We start from the raw sequence: 23,073 nt of genomic DNA, 5'->3' as shown, positions 1-23,073 counted from the left end.
AACAAGCAAACAAACAAATGTCCAATCCCTGGCTACTGACAGACTATCCTATGCCAAGAAACAAAATATAACATAGCTTCTTATAATGGCTGCATCAAAAAGATATAAACAGAATAATTCCATTTGGCATCTTCCAGCTATGCTATATTAGAACCTCCAGCATATCTTTGAAAATAGCTGGCAACTGCAACACAATACATCTGGACACATTTAGCTTTGGAAAGGCTGCTATCCCCATAAAGACACTATGAGGGAGAACAGGTAGTCCTTGCTTGATAACCACAAGTGTGGCCAGCAATTCCATCACTAAGCACTGTTGTTGTTAAGCAAGATATCACAGGACCATAATGAACCTACCATATGACTTCCCACTTGATTGTTAAGCAAATCACATAATCACAATTTATGATTTCACTAACTCTGCTTGTTGGAAGCTGGCTGTGAAGCTCACAAATTGTGATCATGTGGCCTCAGGGATGCTGTGGCACTTATAAGCATGCAGACCAATTGTAAAGTTATTTTTTCAGTGCCATTGTAACTTTAAACAGTTGCTAAATGGGTCAGTTGTTAATTGAGGACTACATCTACTATAGAAACTTGAACTTTATGTGGTTCTAATTCTCTGAGAATTTTTGGCAGAAAAACTAGATGCCTCTGTTATATGACACTGTAAGTTTATCCCGTCCATTAGCGATACTTCATATAGTAAATCTCCCAAAATACAACTTTGTGTAGCATATGATTAACAATGACAGTCTGTGGCACAAATTAAAGGCCGAATTTCTTTACAAGTTTTGCATTTTTTTCTAATTTAGGTGTGATTCACTGTACTTCTATATCTTTTTATAATTTTGATTTAACAGAATACATTAAAAAGTCTTCCATTTATTTTTACATTTTAAATATATATTTAAAATATATTTCTTTAATATATGCATTTTTACTACTGTAATAATATGTTCATGTTTATGTCAATTATTTCACAGTCACATTTGTATGCATTTTTTGTTTAAAGCACATGTGAAATTTGGAAAGTGGCTATTCTGAATGATAAATGAATGCCAGATTAAACCTTTTTTTGGAAAGTACAAATATAGTAAATTGTCATTAAAAGATGACTCAGACCACACTATTTATAAGCAAAGGCACTTACTTTTTTTACAGGGCCATAGAAGGTCGCATTAAGATCTGCAGAACCCATGTGATGTTGGAGTGTTAGCTGCCGTCCACTGTGTTTGGCTAAATAAAACCTACAAAATTCAAAACAATCAATCAACAGTTGCCTAACTGTATTGTGAATTTCCACCAAAAAGTTTTTTGAAGCCTACATAAACATAACAATATTTAATTTATTACAAAACATCTTCTATTTTGAAAAATTCATTCAAAAACCATAGTTCAAATATTATGTCTTATTAATATAAATATTAGAATTGTGAACCAATCAGAGTCCACATACGTAAGATGAGTAGGTACACAAATCTAATAAATAAATAAATAAGAACTTATTAAAGCAACTGCATGCAATCCAAATGTTTCTAAGCCTTCAATGTCTACAATTTTTTCCAAAAATATCTTGCAATAGTAGAATACTATTTTTGAAATATCTAATGTAAATGCAGAATAATTTAGCACATAAACACTGACAAAAATCTGGGCATGTTTAGCTATGTTTTAAAACAAATTCCAAGGGAAAAAATATGAAGAATTCCTTACCTCCTAAATATTTCAAAAGCATGCCTGGGGGCTGGGGGAATGTTGCACTTTGGTGTGGCCGACTGAGTGGGCCAGTAACCCGTTGTGAGAACCCGCACTGTCAGATCAACACCGCCTAGTGAGACCTATAAAAATAAAGGCAAACTATTCATTATATTCTATTGAAAATAGGGAAAATCAATTTCATCAGATACTCCAAACATTGGGACTATAATTGTAAATCAAAGTTTAAATATAAAATCCCTTTGAAGCTTTCAGAACTGATATCCATTCTTAACAGTTTTCCATATAGGTAGTCCTTGATTTATGATCATAATTAAGCCCAGAATTTTTGTTATAATTCATTCAGATTGTAAGCTGAATCACTATGTGACTGGATTTAATTTTACCACAATTGTTAAATTAGTCACAACAGGTTTTTCTTTGGGGGGGGGGGGCTGGAAAATGACAAAAAAGTTGCAATCTGTGATCACATGATGCTGCAACCAATTGTAAATATGAGCCAGTTGCCAAGTACCTGAAATGTGATCATGTTGACTGTGGAGGTGATACGCCAGTCATAACTTTGAGGACAAGTTATAAGTAACTTTTTTCCCCAACTTTTCTCTCATAACTTTGAATGTCATTAAGCGACTGATTATAAATTGAGTACTACCTGTATATTTTTCTTACCTTTCCATGCAATTTTGCTCCAGAGTTTACCATCAGTATTAACTACTAACCATTAGCTAAATTTCATCTGTTCATAATGCTAAAAATATAACTAGCTTTTCCAAATTCACAAATAGCATATCCACCTTAATAGCTGATAAAAACAATACAGGAGATTGAATATAACAATGTGCAAAATATTCTGCATGTGATCTATCTTGTGAAGGAAAAACTGGTTTTGAGTGCATTTTCAAAGTGAAGCATGTACATATTGAGTATTTTGTCCACATAAGAAGCAAAATAGAGCTGTTCGGTCCCAGAAGTAGTTTGGGGCAGAAGGAATAGGGAGAAATGCAAGAAGGTAGATAACTGATGGGAAGGAGGAAAAGTGCACAGAAAGTGAGAACACAGATGGCTCAATGGCAAATGACATACAAATAACTGCTGAAAAGAGAAAGGGAGCAATATACAAGTAGTCCTCAACTTAAGACCAAATGGAGATCAAAATTTCTGTTGCTAAATATTTGTTAAGTGAGTTTTGCCCCATTTATGACCTTTCTAGCCACAACTGTTAAGTGAATCACTGCAGTTGTTAAGTTAGTAACATGGTTGTTAAGTGCATCTGGCTTCCCATTGACTTTGCTGGTCACAAGGTCGCAAAAGGAAGATCACATGACCCGGGTGTAACTGTCATGTATGAGTCAGCTGCCAAGCATCTGAATTTTGATCATGGGGACACTGCAATGGTTGTAAGTGCGGAAAACAATCATAAGTCACTTCTTTCAGGGCTGATGCAACTTTGCAGTCATTACATGAACTGTTGTAATATAAGGACTATCTGCACATTAACCTTGCCCTCTTCATGTTGCCTACATTTTGTTTAATCCCAAATCCACAACAAGATGAGAAGGTCCTCATATCTCAGTTAGGTAACCTTCAAGTTATTGTAATCTATAAGAGATTTTGTTATATTCTTAAAATGTATGAATTACAAAAAGCTTTCAATGCAACACAGTGCTGCCCTAACTACTATCAGATTTTAAATTATTCAATTAGTTTTCATTATAAAAATCAAAATCTGCAATCTGCTGGTGAAGCAATTCAGTTAGATTTTTGAAACATATCTAAACATTTCTATGAAAGAAATGCTTGCTGTGGTTCTGGGGGTTTTAGGGACAGGGTGTTGTACACATAATTAGTATTCATTAATTTGCATAATAAGTGGTCACTCCATCCTTACATGTAAAACACCCTGTCCCTAAAACCCTCAGAACGACAGCAAGCATTTCTTTAGTAGAATCCAATATGCAACAAGTGATTTTTAGAATGAAGCACTGGACTAACAGAAATGGATTTCTCTTCCTAGAATTATGTACTGCTTTCAATTGTAGAATTACAGGATTATGGGACTTTCGTATCTGGTTTCTTATTTATTTTGACTTTACAAGATAACAAGTCTTGGGACCATTAATACATAACGATACTATGGATACTATGGAAATATAGCCTTCAGTCTCACAATTTTGTTTCTGGAGAATCTTATTTCTCAGTTGATCCAATTCTAATTTAATATTATTCAGATTTTGAGTTGGTTATTCTAGCTTAGTTCAAAGAATATCATTTTAAATATATGTATGTGGTTGTAATATTGACCAACATATTCCTTTGTCTTGTAAAGCAAATGGCAGCAGCATTCATTTCTAAGTATTTAGAGAAACAGTGTAAAGGAAAAAATGTAAGGACCCCAAATTGCAAGCATTGGAAAAGGGAGAAACGAATGACATAATGTACATTGAAAAAGTCACACACAGCAAATATAAGGTCACTCCAAGCTATTATTAATCACAATAAACTGAGATATTTATTTTAAAATAAATCTGATTTTTAAAAATGGGTTCATCAGTGTACCATGATTTAAACATGGTTGGTAAATCATATGTATCGAACATATGAATTATTCACATGATAGCCCTGATATAGCACTGATAATGTTACCTAGTTTGGATGAAATGTCTGCAAGAAAGCAACTAATCTAAGAGAGGAGCAAGGACCCCTCATTTCAACTCTGTTACAAATATTCTCTTTATTGATATGAATCATTCTTCCACCTGAATCTTTCTTAAAGAGATTTAAGCCGTATTCCAATTATAGGGTCTCAAAGGAAAAGTGCATAGTTATTTTAAATTGGCATTTAGTATTGAACTGTATTTTTAGAGCTTGTTCCAGGGACTCTGAAACACACTCAAATCCGAGAAGAAAAGATGGAGCAATAACAATAATGTGGGATTGGTTTAATGGTAATTGAAAAATAATAAGGATTTAGACAAAGAATTTTCATTCTGTTTGCCAGAATGATTTACTTTGCTTTTATTATTAATAAAATAAGTAATTTTGTTATTAACTTTTTTAAGCCTATTAATACATTGTATTTTCCTTTGTATCTTCTAAAGAAGCAGATGCATGGATATTGATTTCCTATGCAGGAAGATAAATGTAGAAATAGATCGTGGTGGTGTTATGATAAATTTTGCAGTTTTTCTTTAGATGTGTGCAACACCTTGAATACAACCATAACAAGGATTAAACAAACAGAATATTGAATCCAGTTCTATTATTTATGTATTCTTTAAAAATGTTAGCTGGTTGAGAATATATTGCAGGCAGTTATGAGAAGAACAGAGTATTACTTTGAAAATTAGTTCTTAGAGAACCAGGTTTTTCATGGGCATGCTAGTCAAAGTGCTATTTTTGATCTTTAAACCTCTAATACATATAGGAAAGGAATATGTCTGAAGGATTCAGACATATAAAGCTGTCTGAATCTAGCCAGTAGCTGGGATTTTCACCCAAATTCTTTTTCAAGTTATCATTTCTGTGGAAATTAGGTAAGCATCACAACAGGGAAACAACACTTAGTTTTGTTATCCTCCAATTTTAGAATTTAATTCTCAAGGGGAACTTCTTAGTACTTTTATTATCTTTAAAGAATTATATTATTCATATTTTATTTTTTAGGGCAAAAGTACAGTTATTTCAGGATCAAAGTGGTGAAGACATTTTCTGAGAAAAGAATTGGTGTTGTCTTGTGTGTTTTAAGGGATACAACTGTACACAATAATTTAGGAGGCCCTGCTCAAGATGAATGTTTTAGTAAATCCAACTTAATAGAATGGCATAACTTTTATAAAGTATAAAATTAAACAAAATGTCTTTAATTTTGAAAACATTATTTAACTGAAATTGTTTACAAATACAAAATAAGACTATGTCAGATGTTTATCTATGGCTAAATTTGAACAAAACAAGACAGAATATGCAAACAGGACATCAAGAATTATCTCGAGAACAGAGCATTTAAAGGTATTATTGATGCTAGACTAAATAGCAGGAATAGGCCTGTATAGAAATGACTTAAAGTCATTTAAAGAATACCTGAAGATTTTAGAAAAGAAAACTTAGAAAGAAAAATACAACATTTATCAGCATATATCACTACAAATTCAAAAATTTCAGAATAATCTAATGAACAGTACACTGAAGTTCTCCCAGATATAGTGAGAAAGAAAATAAATAGATTTTTATGTCTGTATACTTTGCAAGAAAGAAAGACCAGATGCAGGTAAGCCATTTTATCAGAAAGTCATCACAATTGGCAAAAAAGTCTTTGTATACTTAATGGAGGTGCCAATAGAATATATAAGTCCATAAGAATAACAGTTAAGGCAACAAAAGAGCAAGCTTAAGAACAAAAACTGTATTAGGCAGCAAATCTTTCTTCACATATTCAGCTGAAAACTAGTAATGAATAATCCATTTCACAAAAAATAAAGATTTATCTTGAAAACAGAAAACGGAAAAGAAATATATAGCTCCAAGAAATATATATTTAAAGAAATGACGTTAATTTTATTAGAATGCAAATATTTTGATCAAAAATTTATGGTCTTGAACAAATGAGAAAAAATGAACTAGTCATTGGTGCTAGAAATTTATCAGTGAATCTGAAAAAACAAATTCAACATGAGAAAAGGGTGTGTTTACTATTCAAAATTCAACTTCTTGCCTGTCTAGATCAAACTTTAAACTGCCATAATGTAGTCAACTCCTTGGCTTTGTTGCTGGCCAAAAATAAGCGTAGGCTTCAGACAACCTGTAACTAAGCATACTGCTTCATTGACAGCAATATTAACTTGTTTTGTGTGAGCAGTTGTGCCCCAAACTGGAGACGCATACTCTGCTGCAGAGCTTCCAGGTCAAAGCAGATGTGCACAATGTAGGTGGTTGAGCTCCCCAACTCAATTGAATATTAGAAAGGAATACTTGCTTCAATTTATGCTTCAAATGATAAATGAAACTGTATGAATTCTTCTCCCAATCACATTTTGGAATTGAAAAGAGAAGTGTTTTGATTCTTAGAGATGTAAATAGTCTTCCCCAAATATTGACAAATCCGGTTCATATAAATGCTAAAAATATTTCAGAATACATATCATTATTCTTTCTGAGACGTAAGGAATAATAAATATTCTCTAGAGAAAAAAATATACTTATTGCTCCTCTGTTCATAAAATGTATTGAAGAATAGACATACTGTATGTCAGTAGTCACCAGCCGGTGGGCCATGAGAAAATTTTGGTGGTCCGCAGAAAAATATTTGCATTTTTTATATTGTACTAAATACTATTTATCTTTAAAAAAAATCATATTAGTAGTCCATGGGATTTAAAATTATGAATTTAGTAGTTCCTGAGTTCTGAAAGGTTGGTGACCCCTGCTGTATGTTGCATGTCCACTTTATTATTTATTAAACTTAAAGGTGTGAAATCTGCAGCTGTTACTTATGCAGACTGTACCCCCAAATTTATAAGAATGCAGAAAAGAACACAGTTCTTTGTCCATGGTAAGAGATTCTAGCAATTATTTTACACACAAGAGTTTATTTTGGGATGTGTGTGTCTGGTTGTTTTTTTAGATATCTGCTTTTTAAAAAAAGGGTGTATAGCAAATTCTGGAACCTTATTACAAGTAGTTGTATCACTTCCTTTTGTAGAAATAACAGCTTTCCAAAACACTACTGCTGTCAGCTTTCAGTTCTTTTTTTACTCTTACTTTTTCAAATGAGTTATAAAGCTGAAAAAATTGGGTGGGAATTTTCATTGAAAACCTGTGGGAAATAATAAACATACAGTCCATCTGAGAAGATCCCAGAATACTTATCAATTGGCAAAGTCTACAAGATTGAGGGGGGGGGGAGGGAGAAGCTGGAAGCATTGTGGCAAGATCGGCTGGAAAAAAGCAGGCTCTGCTGAGCCCCATGGAAATCTAGTCAGACAAACCGCTGTTTGGAGTTCAGACCAAAACCTGTCCTGAGGGACGGAGGAAAAGAAGAAGAGATGACTCGGACGACCAAGAGGAACAGGCAGTTCCTTGGTAGGTCAGAGAAAAGCCCTTCAAACTGGCAGTGACCATAATTAAATGATCGCTACAAAACTGAGACATCCAGACTAAGTTTTTTGTGCTGGAGCTGTGTTGGAACAGAGTGGGAAAACTGGGTGAATGATTGATCAACTCAAAGAGAAAAAGAAAAATTGATTTTGATCTTAAAAAAGGGCCCCGGAGCAGAATTAGCGGCTAACTGGCTTTCGTGGAATTTTATTGAAGAAAAAAGAGGCAGTGGAGGTTAAAACACCATAGTCTCAGAGGATTTTGTTTTCTGCAGTTTGTAAGTGAAGAAATTAACTAACCACAAAAATAGCCCAGGGGGAAATCCTTTTTCTCCTTATTTTATTTTTTTGTGGATTTAATGTGTTTTTGACAGCTATTGACATTCAGCTGTTGGATTGTATTTGCGGTTTGGAAAGAGCCATCTAGTGGAGAGCAGAAAGTACTACACCAGTGAATGAAAGAGGGGGAAAAAAGAAAACGTGAGACTGCAGCTGTTAAGTGTGACCTTGGCTACAAGAAAGGGTGTTGGTACTTACCTGATACGCCACTTCTCATAGTGGGGGGGGGAGGAGTATCCAGATTGGGTTGACCTTGTCCTCTCATGATTGGATTGAGTCAGATAAGCTCTTTAGGCTACGTCCCTTGGCCACCCAGTTATTGGCGAAGAACTCTATCCGACTCGTTGTACCATTCACTCCAGACTCTTAATTCTGTTCTTAGCTTTTATTGTATTCAACATCAATATTTATATAACTTTTATAAACAATTAACATAACTCTTAGTCATACAAACAGTCAGGGAGGGGCTGGATACTTCTCCCCCCACTATGAGAAGACGCGTATCAGGTAAGTACCAATGCCCTTTCTCCATAGTGAGCGGGGAGGAGTATCCAGATTGGGATGTACCAAAACCTACACGTCCCTAGGGAGGGAGAACCCTGAGGCCACATGCCCCCAACTCATGCCTGTTGAGGCGTGGCCCCCGCCCTGTGGACCACCTGCAACACCGTGTGGCCAAATGAGCCTTCTGCCGAGTCAAAAGAGCCCAGTTTATGGTTCCTAACAAAGGGAGAGGAAGAAGCCCACGTGGCTGCCCTGCAGATATCGGCCAAGGATGCCTGCGTGGCCCAGGCCGTGGAGGTGGCTGCGCTATGCGTGGAATGAGCTGTGATATGACTTGGTGTCTGCAGACCCTGCGATTGGTAAGCAGTGACTATGCAGGTTCGCAGCCACCTGCCTATTGTGGTGAAAGTTACCTTGTTTCCCAGGGACCCTGGTTGGAAGGAAACAAAGAGGGCTTCAGATTTCCTGCTTCGCCTGGTTCTCCTGAGGTAGATCTTCAGGACCCTCCTTACGTCCAGAGTGTGCCACTTCTCCTCTAATGGATGAGAAGGATCTGGACAGAAGTTGGGCAAGATCAGTTCCTGTGCTCGATGGAAACAGGAGTACAGCTTAGGGATGAAGGACGGATCCAACAGTAACACCACTCTGTCTTGGTGGAACACACAGAGATCCTCCCTGGTGGACAGCAGCTGCAGCTCGGATATCCGCCTGGCGGATGTGATGGCCACCAGTAAAGCCACCTTAAGAGTCAGGAGCTTAAGAGAAATCATTCAGAGCGCCTGTTAGAGCGTCCGATATCCTGTGTAAGTCCCAGGAAGGGTACCTATGTACTGTGGGTGGTTTGAGATTGGAAGCCCCCCTTGAGGGATTGTCTGACCATGGGGTGGTGAGTCCAACTCGGGTTCCTGCCACACAGAGACTGATGAGATGGCTGAAACCTGTCTCCTAATCGTGTTGGGAGCTAACCCTCTGTCCAGGCCCCCCTGGAGGAAGTCCAGAACTTATGACACCGTAGCCTGGAGTGGATCGCACCCCTGGGAGTTACACCCTGTGGAAAAGGCCCGCCATGTGGAGCCGTAAATGCGCTCCGTGGAGGGTCTGCGGGCGGCCTGGATAGTCTGTATCACCTTGGCGGAGAAGAGATCTTTCCTCAGGATGCTCCGTTCAAGCGCCAAGCGGTCAACTGGAGCCATTGAGAGTCTGGGTGCTCCCACAACCCCTGGCTGAGGGATATCCTCTCCTGGGGGATTCTCCGGGAGCTCCCAACTGAAAGCGACTGGAGGTCTGCAAGCCACGGCCTCCGGGGCCAGTGAGGGGCCAACAGAACCATTTCTGCCCCCTCCCGAAGGATTTTCTGTATGACCCTGGGAATCAGGGGTAAGGGCGGAAAGGCATACAGAAGACCCCTGGGCCAGGGGCTTCGCAGAGCGTCTGCCTCTTCTGCCCCCCATGTCCGGTACCTGGAGAAGAACCTTGGGAGCTGAGCGTTGGGGGAGTGGCGAATAAGTCGACCTCCGGGCGTCCGAAGCACTCTGCCAGCTCCTCGAAGATTGCTGGCTGCAGCTTCCACTCCAAATTGTCCACCTCGGTCCGGCTGAGCCAGTCGGCTCTGATGTTCTCCATCCCTCTATATGTTCTGCCCTCAGCGAATGCTGTCTAAGATCATAGGCTATCTGAGGTGCTTCTGCGATTTCTCATAGTCGGACATCCCATTCTGAGCTTATGGTGGGTTCTGGCATGGGGACCGGCCTGTCTGACCCTGTTTCCCTGACTAGAAGGGTGCTATGATTCTATGACTAGGATTAGCTCAGAAATTTTCTTGAATGTAGACACAGACGCAGTTCACTGGTCAGCCACTAGAATGCATGTAAAGATGAAGAGAGGGAAGCTAAGGCTCACAATGAAGAAAGGCTTGCCACAAAGGTACAAAAATAAAAAATAACAAAAAAGGCATCTTCCAACATGTAAAAAAACAAGAAAAAAGGTTAAGGGGCCATTGGTCCATTGCTGGGAGAAAGTGGCCAGAGGGTGACACGCAGCAGAGGGAAAGCAGAACTATTCAACTCATGTTTGGCATCTGTCTTTACACAAAGGGATAAAACAGTCCAACCTGTCAAACGCAGCACCACAAAAATCAGATTAGGAACACCAGTTGAAATAGGGAAGAAACTGGTAAGTGAGCACCTGTCTACCCTAGACGAGTTCAAATCACCAGGACCGGATTACACCCCACGGGTCTGAAGGAAATGGCAGATGAGATCTCTGAACAACTGAACTATATCTTTCAGAGATCCTGGGGCACCGGGGAACTACCAGGATGCTGATGTGGTTCCCATCTTCAGAAAAGGGAGAAAAATAGATCAAAGGCCAAAAGCCAACATGGGTTTGTCAAAAACAGATCATGCCAGACTAATCTTATTGCATTCTTTGATAAAGTGACAAAACTAGTGGACCAGAGGAATGCTGTTGATATAGTTTACTTGAACTTCAGTAAGTCCTTTGATAAGGTAGACCATAATCTACTACTAGATAAAGTAAAAGAATGTGGGTTAGACAGCACCACACCAGATGGATTTGTAACTGGTTGACCAACCGTACTCAACGTGTAGTCCTCCATGGAACTGACTCTTCATGGAGGGAAGTATGCAGTGGAGTACCCCAAGGCTGTTTTGGGCCCAGTACTCTTCAACATCTTCATCTATGATTTGGATGAGGGTGTTAGGTATGTACGCTAACAGTTGGGTTAGCAATATATAAGCCATGATAGTAGTACTGTTTCTTTAAGTATTGCTGCAAATGTAACCACTGTTGCTGTTACCTCAAGCAGTCATAAGCTGGAGCCAGAATGACTGTTACCTCTCTGTTTGTTAAATGCTGATCGGTGGGGAAACTCATCAAATTTGCGGATGACCCCCAAGCTGGCCGGAATAGCCAACACTTCAGAATACAGGCTAAAGATACAGAAGGATCTTGATACACTTGAACATTGGGCACTATCTAATAAAATGAACTTTAAAGAAGTAAGGTTCTACGTTTAGACAACAAAAACGAAATGCACAGGTACAGTATACCTTGCTCCCAGTAGTAACTGTGAAAGGGGTCTTGGAGTCCTAGTGGACAACCCTTTAAATATGGGCCAGCAGTGTGCAGCAGCTGCCAAAAAGGCCAACACAGTTCTAGGCTGCATAAACAGAGGGATAGAATCCAGATCACGTGAAGTGTTAATACCACTTTATAAGGCCTTTGTAAGGCCACGCTTGAAATACTGCATTCAGTTTTTGTCACCACGATGTAGAAAAGATGTGGAGACTCTAGAAATAGTGCAGAGAAGAGCAACAAAAATGATTAGGGAACTGGAGGCTAAAACATATGAGGAACAGTTGCAGGAACTGGGTATGTCTAGTTGAATGAAAAGAAGGACTAGAGGAGACATGATAGCAGTCTTCCAATATCTCAGGGGTTGCCACAAAGAAGAGGAAGTCAAGCTATTCTCCAAGGTACCTGAGTGTAGAACAAGAAGCAATGGGTGGAAACTAATCAAGGAGAGAAGCAACTTAGAACTGAAGAGGAATTTCCTGACAGTTAGAACAATTAATCAGTGGAGCAGAATTTTCCTCCAGAAGTTGTGAATGCCCCAACACTGGAAGTCTTTAAGGAGATGTTGGATAGCCCTTTGTCTGAAGTGGTGTAGGGTTTCCTGTGTAAGCAGGGGGTTGGACTAAAGGACCTCCAAGGTCCCTTCCAACTCTGCTATTGTATTGTATAGTATTGTATTGCATTGTATTTTGCTCTTTGCCTAGTCGCCCCCATCCCTGGATGGGCCTTCAGGGGTAATCTCTAACCTGATTGAAGGCTCTTCTGTCCCTCCAGCAGGGCTGCCTGCTTTAGAAGCGGGGACTAATTCCTGCCTGTGTCCCCCCAGCTGCAGGGGGCCACCATCTTGGGCCACGTGGGACCTCTCCTCCCCCTTTTGAAATGGCTCTGCGGGGCAAATACAATATGCTTGCCCTCAGGGCTTTGAAAAAACAGCTTGTGCTACTAAGAGTTGCCGCTCTCACCTGTGGCCTCCTGCTGTTAACAGCAGATTGCTGAGAGCCTTCTGCCCCCCCCCTTTTCTCTTTCTTAAAGGGGAAGTTTTTTCTTTAAAGGGAAGAGGCTAGTCAGGCACTCAGAAAAGGGATCGAATAGGGCTTGCATAGATCGTGATAGCAAGGTTGCCGAACACAGGATGACAAAGCCAAAGGGAATCCTCACCTGGAAGGAGGGGGCCCTGCTGCCCCCTGCCAGATGAAGAGAAACCTGGTAATCTTTCCTCAGGTTCCGAGGGGGGGGATTTCTTACTGCTGCTGGCCTTATGGCAGATGCCTCTGCCTTTCCTACTTGGAGGTAGGCTTGGGGGGGGGGGGGGGATTGATCCACAGCCTGCCTCTTTAATCCTTGATGGAGATATGCCTCCTTTTGGTCTTTGCTTGCCTCCCCCACCCTTGGCTAATGCCTCTGCGATGGTCTCTAACCTTTTTAAGGGCTCCTCAGAGCCTCCAGTGGTGGTTGTTGCTGCAGGGCTGAGAGCTCGGCTCCTGCCGGCCTCCTCTGAGCTCCTGGGGGCCGCCATCTTGGACCACGTGGTTTTAAAATGGCCCCCGGCTCGAAATTCAAACAGCTCCTCTTTGCTGGAGCACATGGAAATGGCTTGTGCTTTTGCAGGCTGCCGCTGAGGGCTCTCTCTCTCACCCCCCTCCTGCCTCCCACAGCTCTTTCTGAGCCTCTCCGGCTCTCACCTTGTTCTCTCGTGATTGCTGCCAGCCCTCCTGGGTGTTTTAACAAGCCGCGGTTCGTCGCTCAACCCCTGAGGGGAGCGTGGGAGCACTCCTGCTCCCGAGGAGCCTCTGCGGCAAGGGCTTGCCTCCAGGAGTCTTATGCCCTCTCCTCCTGCTTGCCCGGCAAAGCCCTCACTGAATGACTCCGTCTCACTCACTAGCCAGTGTACCACCCCAGGGGGCTTGTGGCAGTCCAGTCCTTGCAGGAGGAGGCTGCGCGGTACAGGGAGGCAAAATTCGTCGGGTCCAAATATTTTTTCCTTTTAATTCTTGCAATTTGCTGGAGATCCAGAATGGTACAACCTCCACTGAGTGGATTGAGTCGATAACTGGGTCTTCCTGGTGGCCAAGGGGCGTAGCCCAAAGAGCTTATCTGACTCAATCCAATCATGAGAGGACAAGGTCAACCCAATCTGGATACTCCTCCCCCCTCACTATGGAGAAAAGATATTTTGAAACCGTTAAGATTTGTTAAGGAGTATCTGTTTCTGCAACATTGTTTTGACTACAACTATCTATAGCTGTGGAAGAGAAAGAAAACTCCAATTTGGACTAGACTGGACTAATTTTAAAATTGAGTACTAGAATTTGGAAGCTCCCAAATTTGCAGTTAAGTATGGCATAACCCAAAAATTTAAAAATCTGTTAAAATAGTTAAACTTGTATAATGGAGATTGGATGTATGATAAATTATTTGGGATGCTGAAAAGTGCGTGTGAAACGTTAATTGGTAAAAAGAAAGCCAGAAAATCAAAGGGAACATACAGAAAAAGAAATAGGAGAAGAGGGGATGAAAGAGGGCATAAATGAGGTATAGAAAGATAATGTGGAAGAAAGAAAAAATGAAAATAAAATGCAGATAGAAGATTTCACTGAGATTCACAATCACAAAGAAAAAGCAGATAAAGGGGGGCGATCCCCCCCAAAAGAAACCACAAAACAGTAAGGAAGGGAGGAGAACAGGGAAATCCCTGGGGAAAGTTACTAGAATAATAAATGTAAATGCTCTGAAGAAAAGATACAATAACCACAAAAATAGGAAAAAGAAAGAGAAGAAATTAGGAGAAAGGGGGAGAAGAAAAAGAATTAAAAGTGGAATTTTTGAGAGCCCAAGAGAAAATGGTTAAAAGAGAAAGAAAGTGGAAAAGAGATACATTAGTAGATCACAGAGAATAGTAGTAAGATTGTTGTTGCTATGTAATAAATTAAGAAATAAAGAAATTATAGTATATTGTTAATGGTAGAAAAATTGAAAGAAATGTTCTCCATGTTTAAATTGAATTAGAAGATATATGTTGCTTATAGTAAAATATATAAATGGAGAAAACAAGAAATGAAAATTTGGTGTAACTTTGAAGGGGCAATTGTAGATATTGTTTACATATTAAGAAAGATGAAAATAATAGAAGAGAATAAATTGGCTGAAAGTGCAAAAAAACTATGATGTAATTTGGACTATGTAAATGAGAGGGTGTAAAAGAAAAGACCTGGACAATGCTTTGTTCCTATAATATGTATAATTATTATTAAAAAATAAAAAATCTTGAATTTTAAAAAAAGAACTAAAAAAAATCCAAACTCCTATACCTGCCAAATTCATTTTTTTTATTTTGACTTCATTGCCTTCAGTTATTTGTTAAAAAAAAAAAAACATACAAGCAAGCAAGTTCAATAAATCAACATCTGGATCCAGAAAAAGACAAGTTCCAGAATTACCACACATTGGGGGGATTATATGAAATATATGGCCACAGCACAGAGCCTAGTTTTGAAATGTACCTGTTCAGAAAGATAAGTATTTATGATAGAAGTACCAAATATATAGAATAGTATACAGCTGTGATGGCAAACCTATGGCACATGTGCCAGAGGTGGTAAGCAGAGCCCTCTCTGCTCTTTTGGTTTCTGGGCTGTTTTTCAGGCCATTTCTCGGGCCATTTTTGTCCTGAAAAACAGCCCAAAAACAGATATGTGTGCGCCAGCTAGCTGGTCTTCGGATTTCCGGTGTTCTGGTGCACGTAAGACCAGGTGGCTGGTGTGCATGCACGCCAGCCAGCTGGTCTTTGGGTTTCCGGCGTGTGCGCGCACATGCACATGCATGCACACACATTTCGGTTTTGGCATTCAGTGCCAAAAAAATTCACAGTCACTGGTATATATATTCCTGGAAACTGGTGCTCTGAAATGTGCCTGCCCCTCACTTAGAGTAGCCATTCTGCAAAATAGTTGTTAAGAGACCCTTCTCATACAGTCAGAGGAAAGTAATCTAGTATTAAATCTGTCACAAAATAAGATATAATTGGAACTCCAGCCGCATGCCCAAAATAGAGGGCTCTCCAGCCTATTGCATAGCTCAGGCAAAAAGAAAGGCACTAAAATAAACATTTTGATTTTGCTATATAAATTATGCACTTTTTATACCCAGTGGTTGCAGAAATTCCTTTGCAAGATTTCTTAAGATTTTTTCCCCCAATAAATTATTTGCTATGTCTTAGCAGGGCCACCCTGACAAAGGCTCAGACACCTTCTTCTCAAAATTTGAAATGTGATCACCAGGTCAAAAAGTCTGTGAATCCCTAAAATAAGTCAAAAATTTGCATCTTACCCCTGTGGCCTGTAGATGTTGCCTAAATTCATCCATTGTTGTGTTTGAGATGCTCATGTCCCTGAACATTCCTTCTAATTTTGATGTGAATTGACATCCACATTCAGTCTGCAAAAGAAAGAATTATTTATAACATTATTTAAACAGAGAGAAACCTCTTAGGTTATTTAGAATGTCAATATAAATATTTAAGTAAATTTAAGAGAGTTATGAAAAAATAACACATTCTATTTGGTTCCAGGCACTAATTAATTAGCAGTAAATATCAACAGGCAATTACGCTAATTTATACCTTGATTATCAGACATCTAATTATTCTAATAAATTTTACTGAAAATAAGAATGTACTATTCCAATCTTTTAAAATTCAACATGGAATTGAGATTGGGAATATTCCCATTAAATCTCTCTAAATTAATGTATTAACTATTCACTTTGCCCTTTAAAAGGATAAATCATCCTTAAAATATCATTGCAGGTACATATTAATTCAAACACATACTAAAAGCAGGAATGTAATTTTTTATGGTTGTGGGATGGAGTAGGATTTTTGAGGGTTATTTTTAGGGGCGGAAACATGGCCTATGGATACGGAGGTTACTTGCAGCTTGAAGAAAAAATACTTCCCTATCCACTAGGATTCCCTCAATAGTTTACTATGACTACTCTTGCAATATTTCTCATCTTTCCAGTGTAAATGCATATTCAACATTCATAGGAAGTAAATATATTAATTTTATCAGCTTCAGATTTTTAATGTAGTATTGATATTTGATTTATATTCTTCATTTTTACTGGAGTGCACATGGGCTTATATAAAGACTACCCACAATAAGAGGTAAGCTGAACTGAGAGAGTGTGACTAGTACAATGCATTGAGATTTCATGGCTGAAAATGGATTTGAACTTGGAGCCACTCCACCACAATGGCTTAATAATTCTTTGCTGACAAAAACAAAATGTTTCAACTAAATATAGCTTGCTTAATAGTGTATAACACTTACAATTAACTGAAATAACTAATTACATTTTAATTTATCCCACTCAATAGATGTTATCATAAAATTAAAGCTAAATGGAAAAGTCACTGAGAAATTGTTACACTGCTCTTACCTTTAGCTTAGATATCATATTTTTCTCTGAGTCATCTGAAACACTCTTGTTTGTCAGAAGCCTCCTTGCTAAGTGCTGCTTATAATATCGCTCAAATACATCTTTTTCTTGCATAAATCTAAACAAAACCATCGCCTTGTCCAATATAGTTTCCACCTCTTGCTCTGTTAGCTATAAAGATAAAAACAATAGATAATATATTAATTATTAGAATAGTCAAAGTATAATTTTTATAGAAAATATTTCTCAAAACTAAATTATCTTGCTGTTTATTTAGGCAGGGATTGAAAAGCCAGGAATGAATTATCTGATCCATTCTATTTATGAACAAAACAAAAATCAAAACTTATAGATACCATATATGACAACAAGATTTACAAGGTTCATTTTAATAAAATAATATTTTACTTTTGAATCTTTAAAAGTAACAGCTTAAACAACTATGATGCCATAAGTACCTTATTTTTCATAGTATAAGACGGCCCATTTTTGCTCTCCATCCAGCACCCAGGAGCACTCTATAAGCTTCCTAAAGACTATCCATGCCCTTTTTTAAACGAAAAATGGATCCATTTTTGGCTCATTTTTGCCCCCCCCTCCCCCAGGAGCACTCTGCAAGCTCCCTAAAGGCTATTCATGCCTTGTTTGGGGGAAAAAACAGGCCCATTTTTGCGAAAAACAGGCCATTTTGTGAAGTTTGCATATTGCAAAACCTTTTAAAAAAAAATTCCTGTTCAAAACCTTGCTGCGTCTTATACTCAGGTGTGTCTTATACTCCGAAAAATAAGATAGTCTAATTTTGTTTCCATGAAAGGATTTACAGGTAAGAAACAACACCTTAAATTGTACCTAGAATCAAATGGTTATTAGTGCAGCTCACAATTAGAAGTACATGTAAGTGAGAAACCAGCTGGAGCTTCCAAATAGTCATTAAGGGCAGCTTCATGTAGAGTGCATTGTATTCATCCAATTATGATGTAAGTAAGGCAGAAGTGACTGTAAGCAGGGCCTCCCAATTCCGAAGTGGATATAACTGGTGCATATGGCAAAGCTGTAGAAAAGGTCACAGCTGCCACCTGCTCTTCAAATAGGAGCCATGAAATTGTGCACTGGATCTGTTTGCAGCAGTACTACTCCATCAAGGGCCAAAGATAAAAAATCTCCATACCCTTGGGGTTCCTCAATCCACAACATTACAAGAGATGAATCTGAGGCTTTTTTCTTCATCTAATCCCTACAGATCCCAAAACCTCATCAGCATTGGAGGGTCTGGAACTGAGCTGTACAACCGAGAATCATCAGCATATTGATGATATGTAGCTCTGTGCCAGTGAACATAAGTGTTAACGTGGAGCAGGGAGAAACAAACCCTGACACATTCTGCAAAGCAATGATAGATCTCTGCGCCCTCCCCCCCAACTCCAAATCAATAATAATCCTGAACCAGCACCGGAGGAAGGAGGAGAATCACCATGCCTCCCACCCATGGAAAAAGCATGAGCAGTGCTGCTTTCTTAAAGTATTACAGATCTGAAAACTAACTGAAAGGGTTCTAAATAATGTAATTCCTTCAAAATGTGATAGCAAAAAGAAAGATATGAGGATGGAGTAATTGAAATGCAATGATTTACATCAGTCTTCAAATCCTGAGTGCCCCTCAATTGACTAAACCTCATAAGTGACCTCGCCATGCCTAGTTTAATATCTATATATGGTTTTTATATGAACATATTATTAACTTATTAGTAATCTATATACATAAACATGAAAACACTAACGCAGGAATCACAAAATTTCCAGAACCATAAAGTCTACAAACTTGAACTTTGGCACATATGTTGCTCCTGGCTTTTAGGTGCTTGGTAACAAAGGATTTTTCGAAATCATCATCAGAGCATTAGTATTATTATAATATTATTATTATTAACATGCTCTGATGCTAAGGAGTTAGATGTTCTACTCCCCCTCCCCAACTTGAAAACTTGGACGTGAGCATGGCCAGCGAGTGACTCATCCAGCCTGCTGGCTGGAAGTTTGGAGAGGAGTCTGAGGGAGAGAAGGTGATAAGATACGTGGGGCTTCTATGGGGCAAACCTGAGAGAGAAGGTCATAAGATAGGTGGGGCTTCTGTGGGCCATACCTGAGGGAGAGAAGGTGATGATAGGTTGGCGTCTCTGGGGCAAGCCTGAGGGACAAAAGGGATAGGATATGGGAGGCTTCTGTGGGGCAAGGCTGAAGAAGAGAAGGGGATAGGATACAGGAGGCTTCTCTGGGGCAAGGCTGAGGGAGAGAAGGGGAGAGGAGAGGTTGATGGTAACTACTCATTAATTTTCAAGGTTTAAGTGTCAATTTATAATATCGATCATATAGTTTCGTAGCGGAGCATGGGTATTCAGCTATTTTCTATATACATACTTAATTCTGACAATGGAATATATTTATGAAAGCCTATATTCCGTTTCAATATGGTTTAAGTATGTGCACATGCATACAATATTTTGCAGAGGTTTACAGTCCTAAAAGGAACTTATTCAGTCTAGTTTTTAAAAAAATCCACATTTTTTTATATTCACATTAATTTGTAAAAATTATAATTGCACAATGGAAGTAAATTAGCATATAGAAATGTATATCTTTGTAGCTGTTTTGTGAGAAAAACTGCATAGTTGTAATCGAAAGTATACTTACTCCCTTGACTCCTTTTTTTAGCTTATCATCAATAAATAATGAGAGATACTCTGGAGATCTAGAGTTGAGGTTAAGGAAATATTCAAAATCACCCGCAATTGTTTGTTTGAAGAGCCTGTCATTATTAAAAGATTCTTGAAGGAAGCGGTCAAACCTACTCTTCAAATCCAGTAAGCCCTTAGAATAACAAAGCATATTATTTTTTTAGATTTCTACTACATTTTAAATAAAAATCATAATCACTATTATTTTGGAACTTATAGGACTGATAACTTATTGTCACCAAAATTCTTTAACTTGGATGCTGAAATTTCCCTGCCTGTTATCCTGTCACATCTTATATTCTCAGAGATATGTTGCACTTGCGGTACCATGATAAAATGAACTAAGGCTTGATGAGTTTCTCTTAAGACAATTTATGTTCTTCTCAGACTTGGGGCAAGCAACGACTTGGGGTTCATTCTCATAAATTGAATCTCAAATGCACTCTACTTCATGCCATTTTTACAATCACAATTATTCAAGCTGAGTTCTTGGGAATAGGAATCCAATAAAACCATTATTAATTTATCATGTAGAGGTAAATTATGTGACTGATATTTGCAGAAAATAATGCAAGATCTTGTTCTTCAGAGTGAGACTTTAACAAACTAGTTTAGAGAAAGGTTTCAGGGGAAGGAAAATGGGAGCTATGTAGAGATTTTTGACTGAGGTATTTTGTGCACCTACCATGAACCATATTAGGAAGCTGTCTAGAGAAGGAAAACTGGCACTTTAAGATAATTATTTTCTCTGTTTCAAATATGCTGATCTGGATGCCAGATAGAATGATCTATGAAGGATATGTCTTGCTATACTGTTTACTTTACTGAACGTGAAAATATTTTTCTTTTTCTTTGTCTCAAAGGTGCATTTCTAAAAATTGGACCTTTTTTTTCTTTGAAAACATTTTGCTTCTCATCCAAGAAGCTTTTTCATTCTAATTGACTGGTGGAGAATTGAAGCATTTATATTCTTTGCAGACATCTGGTTGTTAGCACTCTAAGGGTGCTATAGATAATTTTGACATCTATGTCAAAATTGAACAGGCCTCCCTCAACAGAGGGGGAGGGATACAACACCACCTATCTCCTGTTTACAACAAAGTCCTTTCAGCAGTCCCAAGACATTCCACATCCATTTACACTCTGATTAAGGTGACTCAGAGGATACAGAGAAACCCCAAGTGGCCCCAATGATTCTCAGAGCTAACAAGCAGATGACTGAAAGAATATAAATCCTTCCATTCCCCACCAGTCATTAGAACTGAAGAAATTTCTTGGATAAGAAGCAAAATGTTTTCAAAGAAAAAAATCAAGAAAGTCCACTTGCCTTTTGAAAAAAGCTCCTTTGGGACAAGCATGACCTGGATGATTGAGAATCTCCATTGGTATTTTGCTTTGTGAATACTTTTTAAAATTGCTCTTGTAAATTGAAAGTTTATTCAAAATGCCTCCTTCAGATTAAAATTATAAGCCTTCTAGGATTTGAGAGGAAATAATTTTTCTGAGATATATGTTTAAAGTCATGAAAAATCTAGCTTACCTCATGAAAAAATGAGCTAATTTGAGAAGCCAATAAAATGTATTAATATGTAAATACATATTTAAATTTTAGGGGGGAAATGATTCTCAATAATTTCTCCTTGCTTACCTCTACTATGAAACATTGTTAAAGCAGTACTTGAATTATGTAAGTACACTTCTGCTAAAGGAAACATTTCCATCACAAGAAAAAAAATGAGTATTTAAAGGCTCTGATTACCTGAATATAGTCCACTGGGTTCTTTCCTTCACCTTCTTCAGATACAAGTGCTTTACCTTGTTCTCTCAAATAGGTACTCATACATTCGCACATTGTCTTTAAACCATTTGGGACACGACTAAATAATTTGTACATACACGCAAGATCTGCAGTAAATATATGCATACATTTTATATTATCTAGTACTAATATATTTGTAACATTACACAGCAAATAATCCAAATATGATATTTCTGATATTTCATTAAAATTTCCAATTTTCCAGGAGCAGGTTTTCTTGATCATAGCCCTCTCCATCTGAAATCAGCTTGCTTTGCTTCTTTTTTGTTATCATTTTGAAACCACCTGGAATGTCTCAATTAGCACCCACCCACATGGGACTTCACTATTGTTGCAGGTAGAACTGCACAGACTTACCTTCTGTTTTTCCATTTTTCAACATGTGAACTAGACCAGAATTTTCCATTTCCACTATGGTCTTCATATGCTTGGAAATAAGCTCCCTCTCAACAACTTTGACAATTGGCTCTTCAGTTGATTTATCAAGACAGTGCATCACACGTTCTATTTCTTCATTAATTCTAGCTTCTACTTTCTTTATATAAACTGAAGCACTATTTTCTGCTAAAAATTTCTGACTTTCCATCTATAATAAAATAAAGATAAATAGAACACTACATGAAACACTACGGAAAGTAAACCAAAACCCATTCAGTTGCACTTAGCAGTAATTGCTTAAGGGACTAAATGTTAATCCTTGTATCTGCAATGCATTAATATCCACCAATATCATCTAAGGCCAATGCTGAATGAACACAGGGTCATTTTCAGAGCAAAGGGAAAATCTGAAGCAAATCTATGTTAGGGACCAATAACAATTCAGACTGGTGTTTATTAATCTGGAATTAAATAACTGAAATTTGTAAATTTGAGGTGTTGGTGTTCTTATTCCCATTTGTAAATACTGAAAAGCATTGTACCTGAAAGAATTCTGCTGACATCTCCAGAAATGGAGCTTCAAAGTCTTCTTCATAGACTGATCTTCCTTCAAGGCCTAGAATCATTAACATCTGGCAAGCATTTCTTATTGCTCCTCTGTCAAAACAGTAGAATTTGCAGATTAGGTTAATTTTAGTGAAATTAATATTTGCTAACTATTCAATGTGTTTCCTGTAATATTTCCAAATCTATTCAATGTTTCACCCGAAAGTAAATGCTATCTGTACCACAGCTCTCAAGAAATAAAATAGCTAGAAGAAGTACTGAGAAAGGTCTTTCTTTATTATCACCCAAAGGTATACAATCATTGGCAAAGCCAAAAAAGAAAGAAAAAGAAAAAAGAAACCAGTGTCAGTTTTTAGAAAATTGTTTACCCCAACATTTATTGGTGTGC

General features: G+C 38.2%; 1 protein-coding gene across 1 annotated transcript in view; it reads right to left on the bottom strand.

The window, feature by feature from the left end:
* The window catches only part of CUL3 (cullin 3), a 59,060-nt gene that overhangs the window by 5,248 nt on the left and 30,739 nt on the right, over positions 1 to 23,073 (bottom strand). The window contains exons 5-12 of the mRNA XM_087725481.1: positions 22,661 to 22,775; positions 22,098 to 22,326; positions 21,681 to 21,826; positions 19,878 to 20,054; positions 17,190 to 17,360; positions 16,077 to 16,184; positions 1,717 to 1,841; positions 1,154 to 1,250 (exon numbers count right to left, since the gene is read on the bottom strand). Coding sequence (XP_087581607.1) covers positions 1,154 to 1,250; positions 1,717 to 1,841; positions 16,077 to 16,184; positions 17,190 to 17,360; positions 19,878 to 20,054; positions 21,681 to 21,826; positions 22,098 to 22,326; positions 22,661 to 22,775 — 1,168 coding nt within the window. The remainder of the gene's footprint in view (positions 1 to 1,153; positions 1,251 to 1,716; positions 1,842 to 16,076; positions 16,185 to 17,189; positions 17,361 to 19,877; positions 20,055 to 21,680; positions 21,827 to 22,097; positions 22,327 to 22,660; positions 22,776 to 23,073) is intronic.

This window comes from Thamnophis sirtalis, unplaced genomic scaffold (assembly GCF_051295495.1).
Source record: "Thamnophis sirtalis isolate CommonGarterSnake01/CBP01778 unplaced genomic scaffold, rThaSir2_p1.2 scaffold_11, whole genome shotgun sequence".
Classification (NCBI taxonomy): domain Eukaryota; kingdom Metazoa; phylum Chordata; class Lepidosauria; order Squamata; family Natricidae; genus Thamnophis; species Thamnophis sirtalis.
This window is presented reverse-complemented; position numbering and strand designations above follow the sequence as displayed.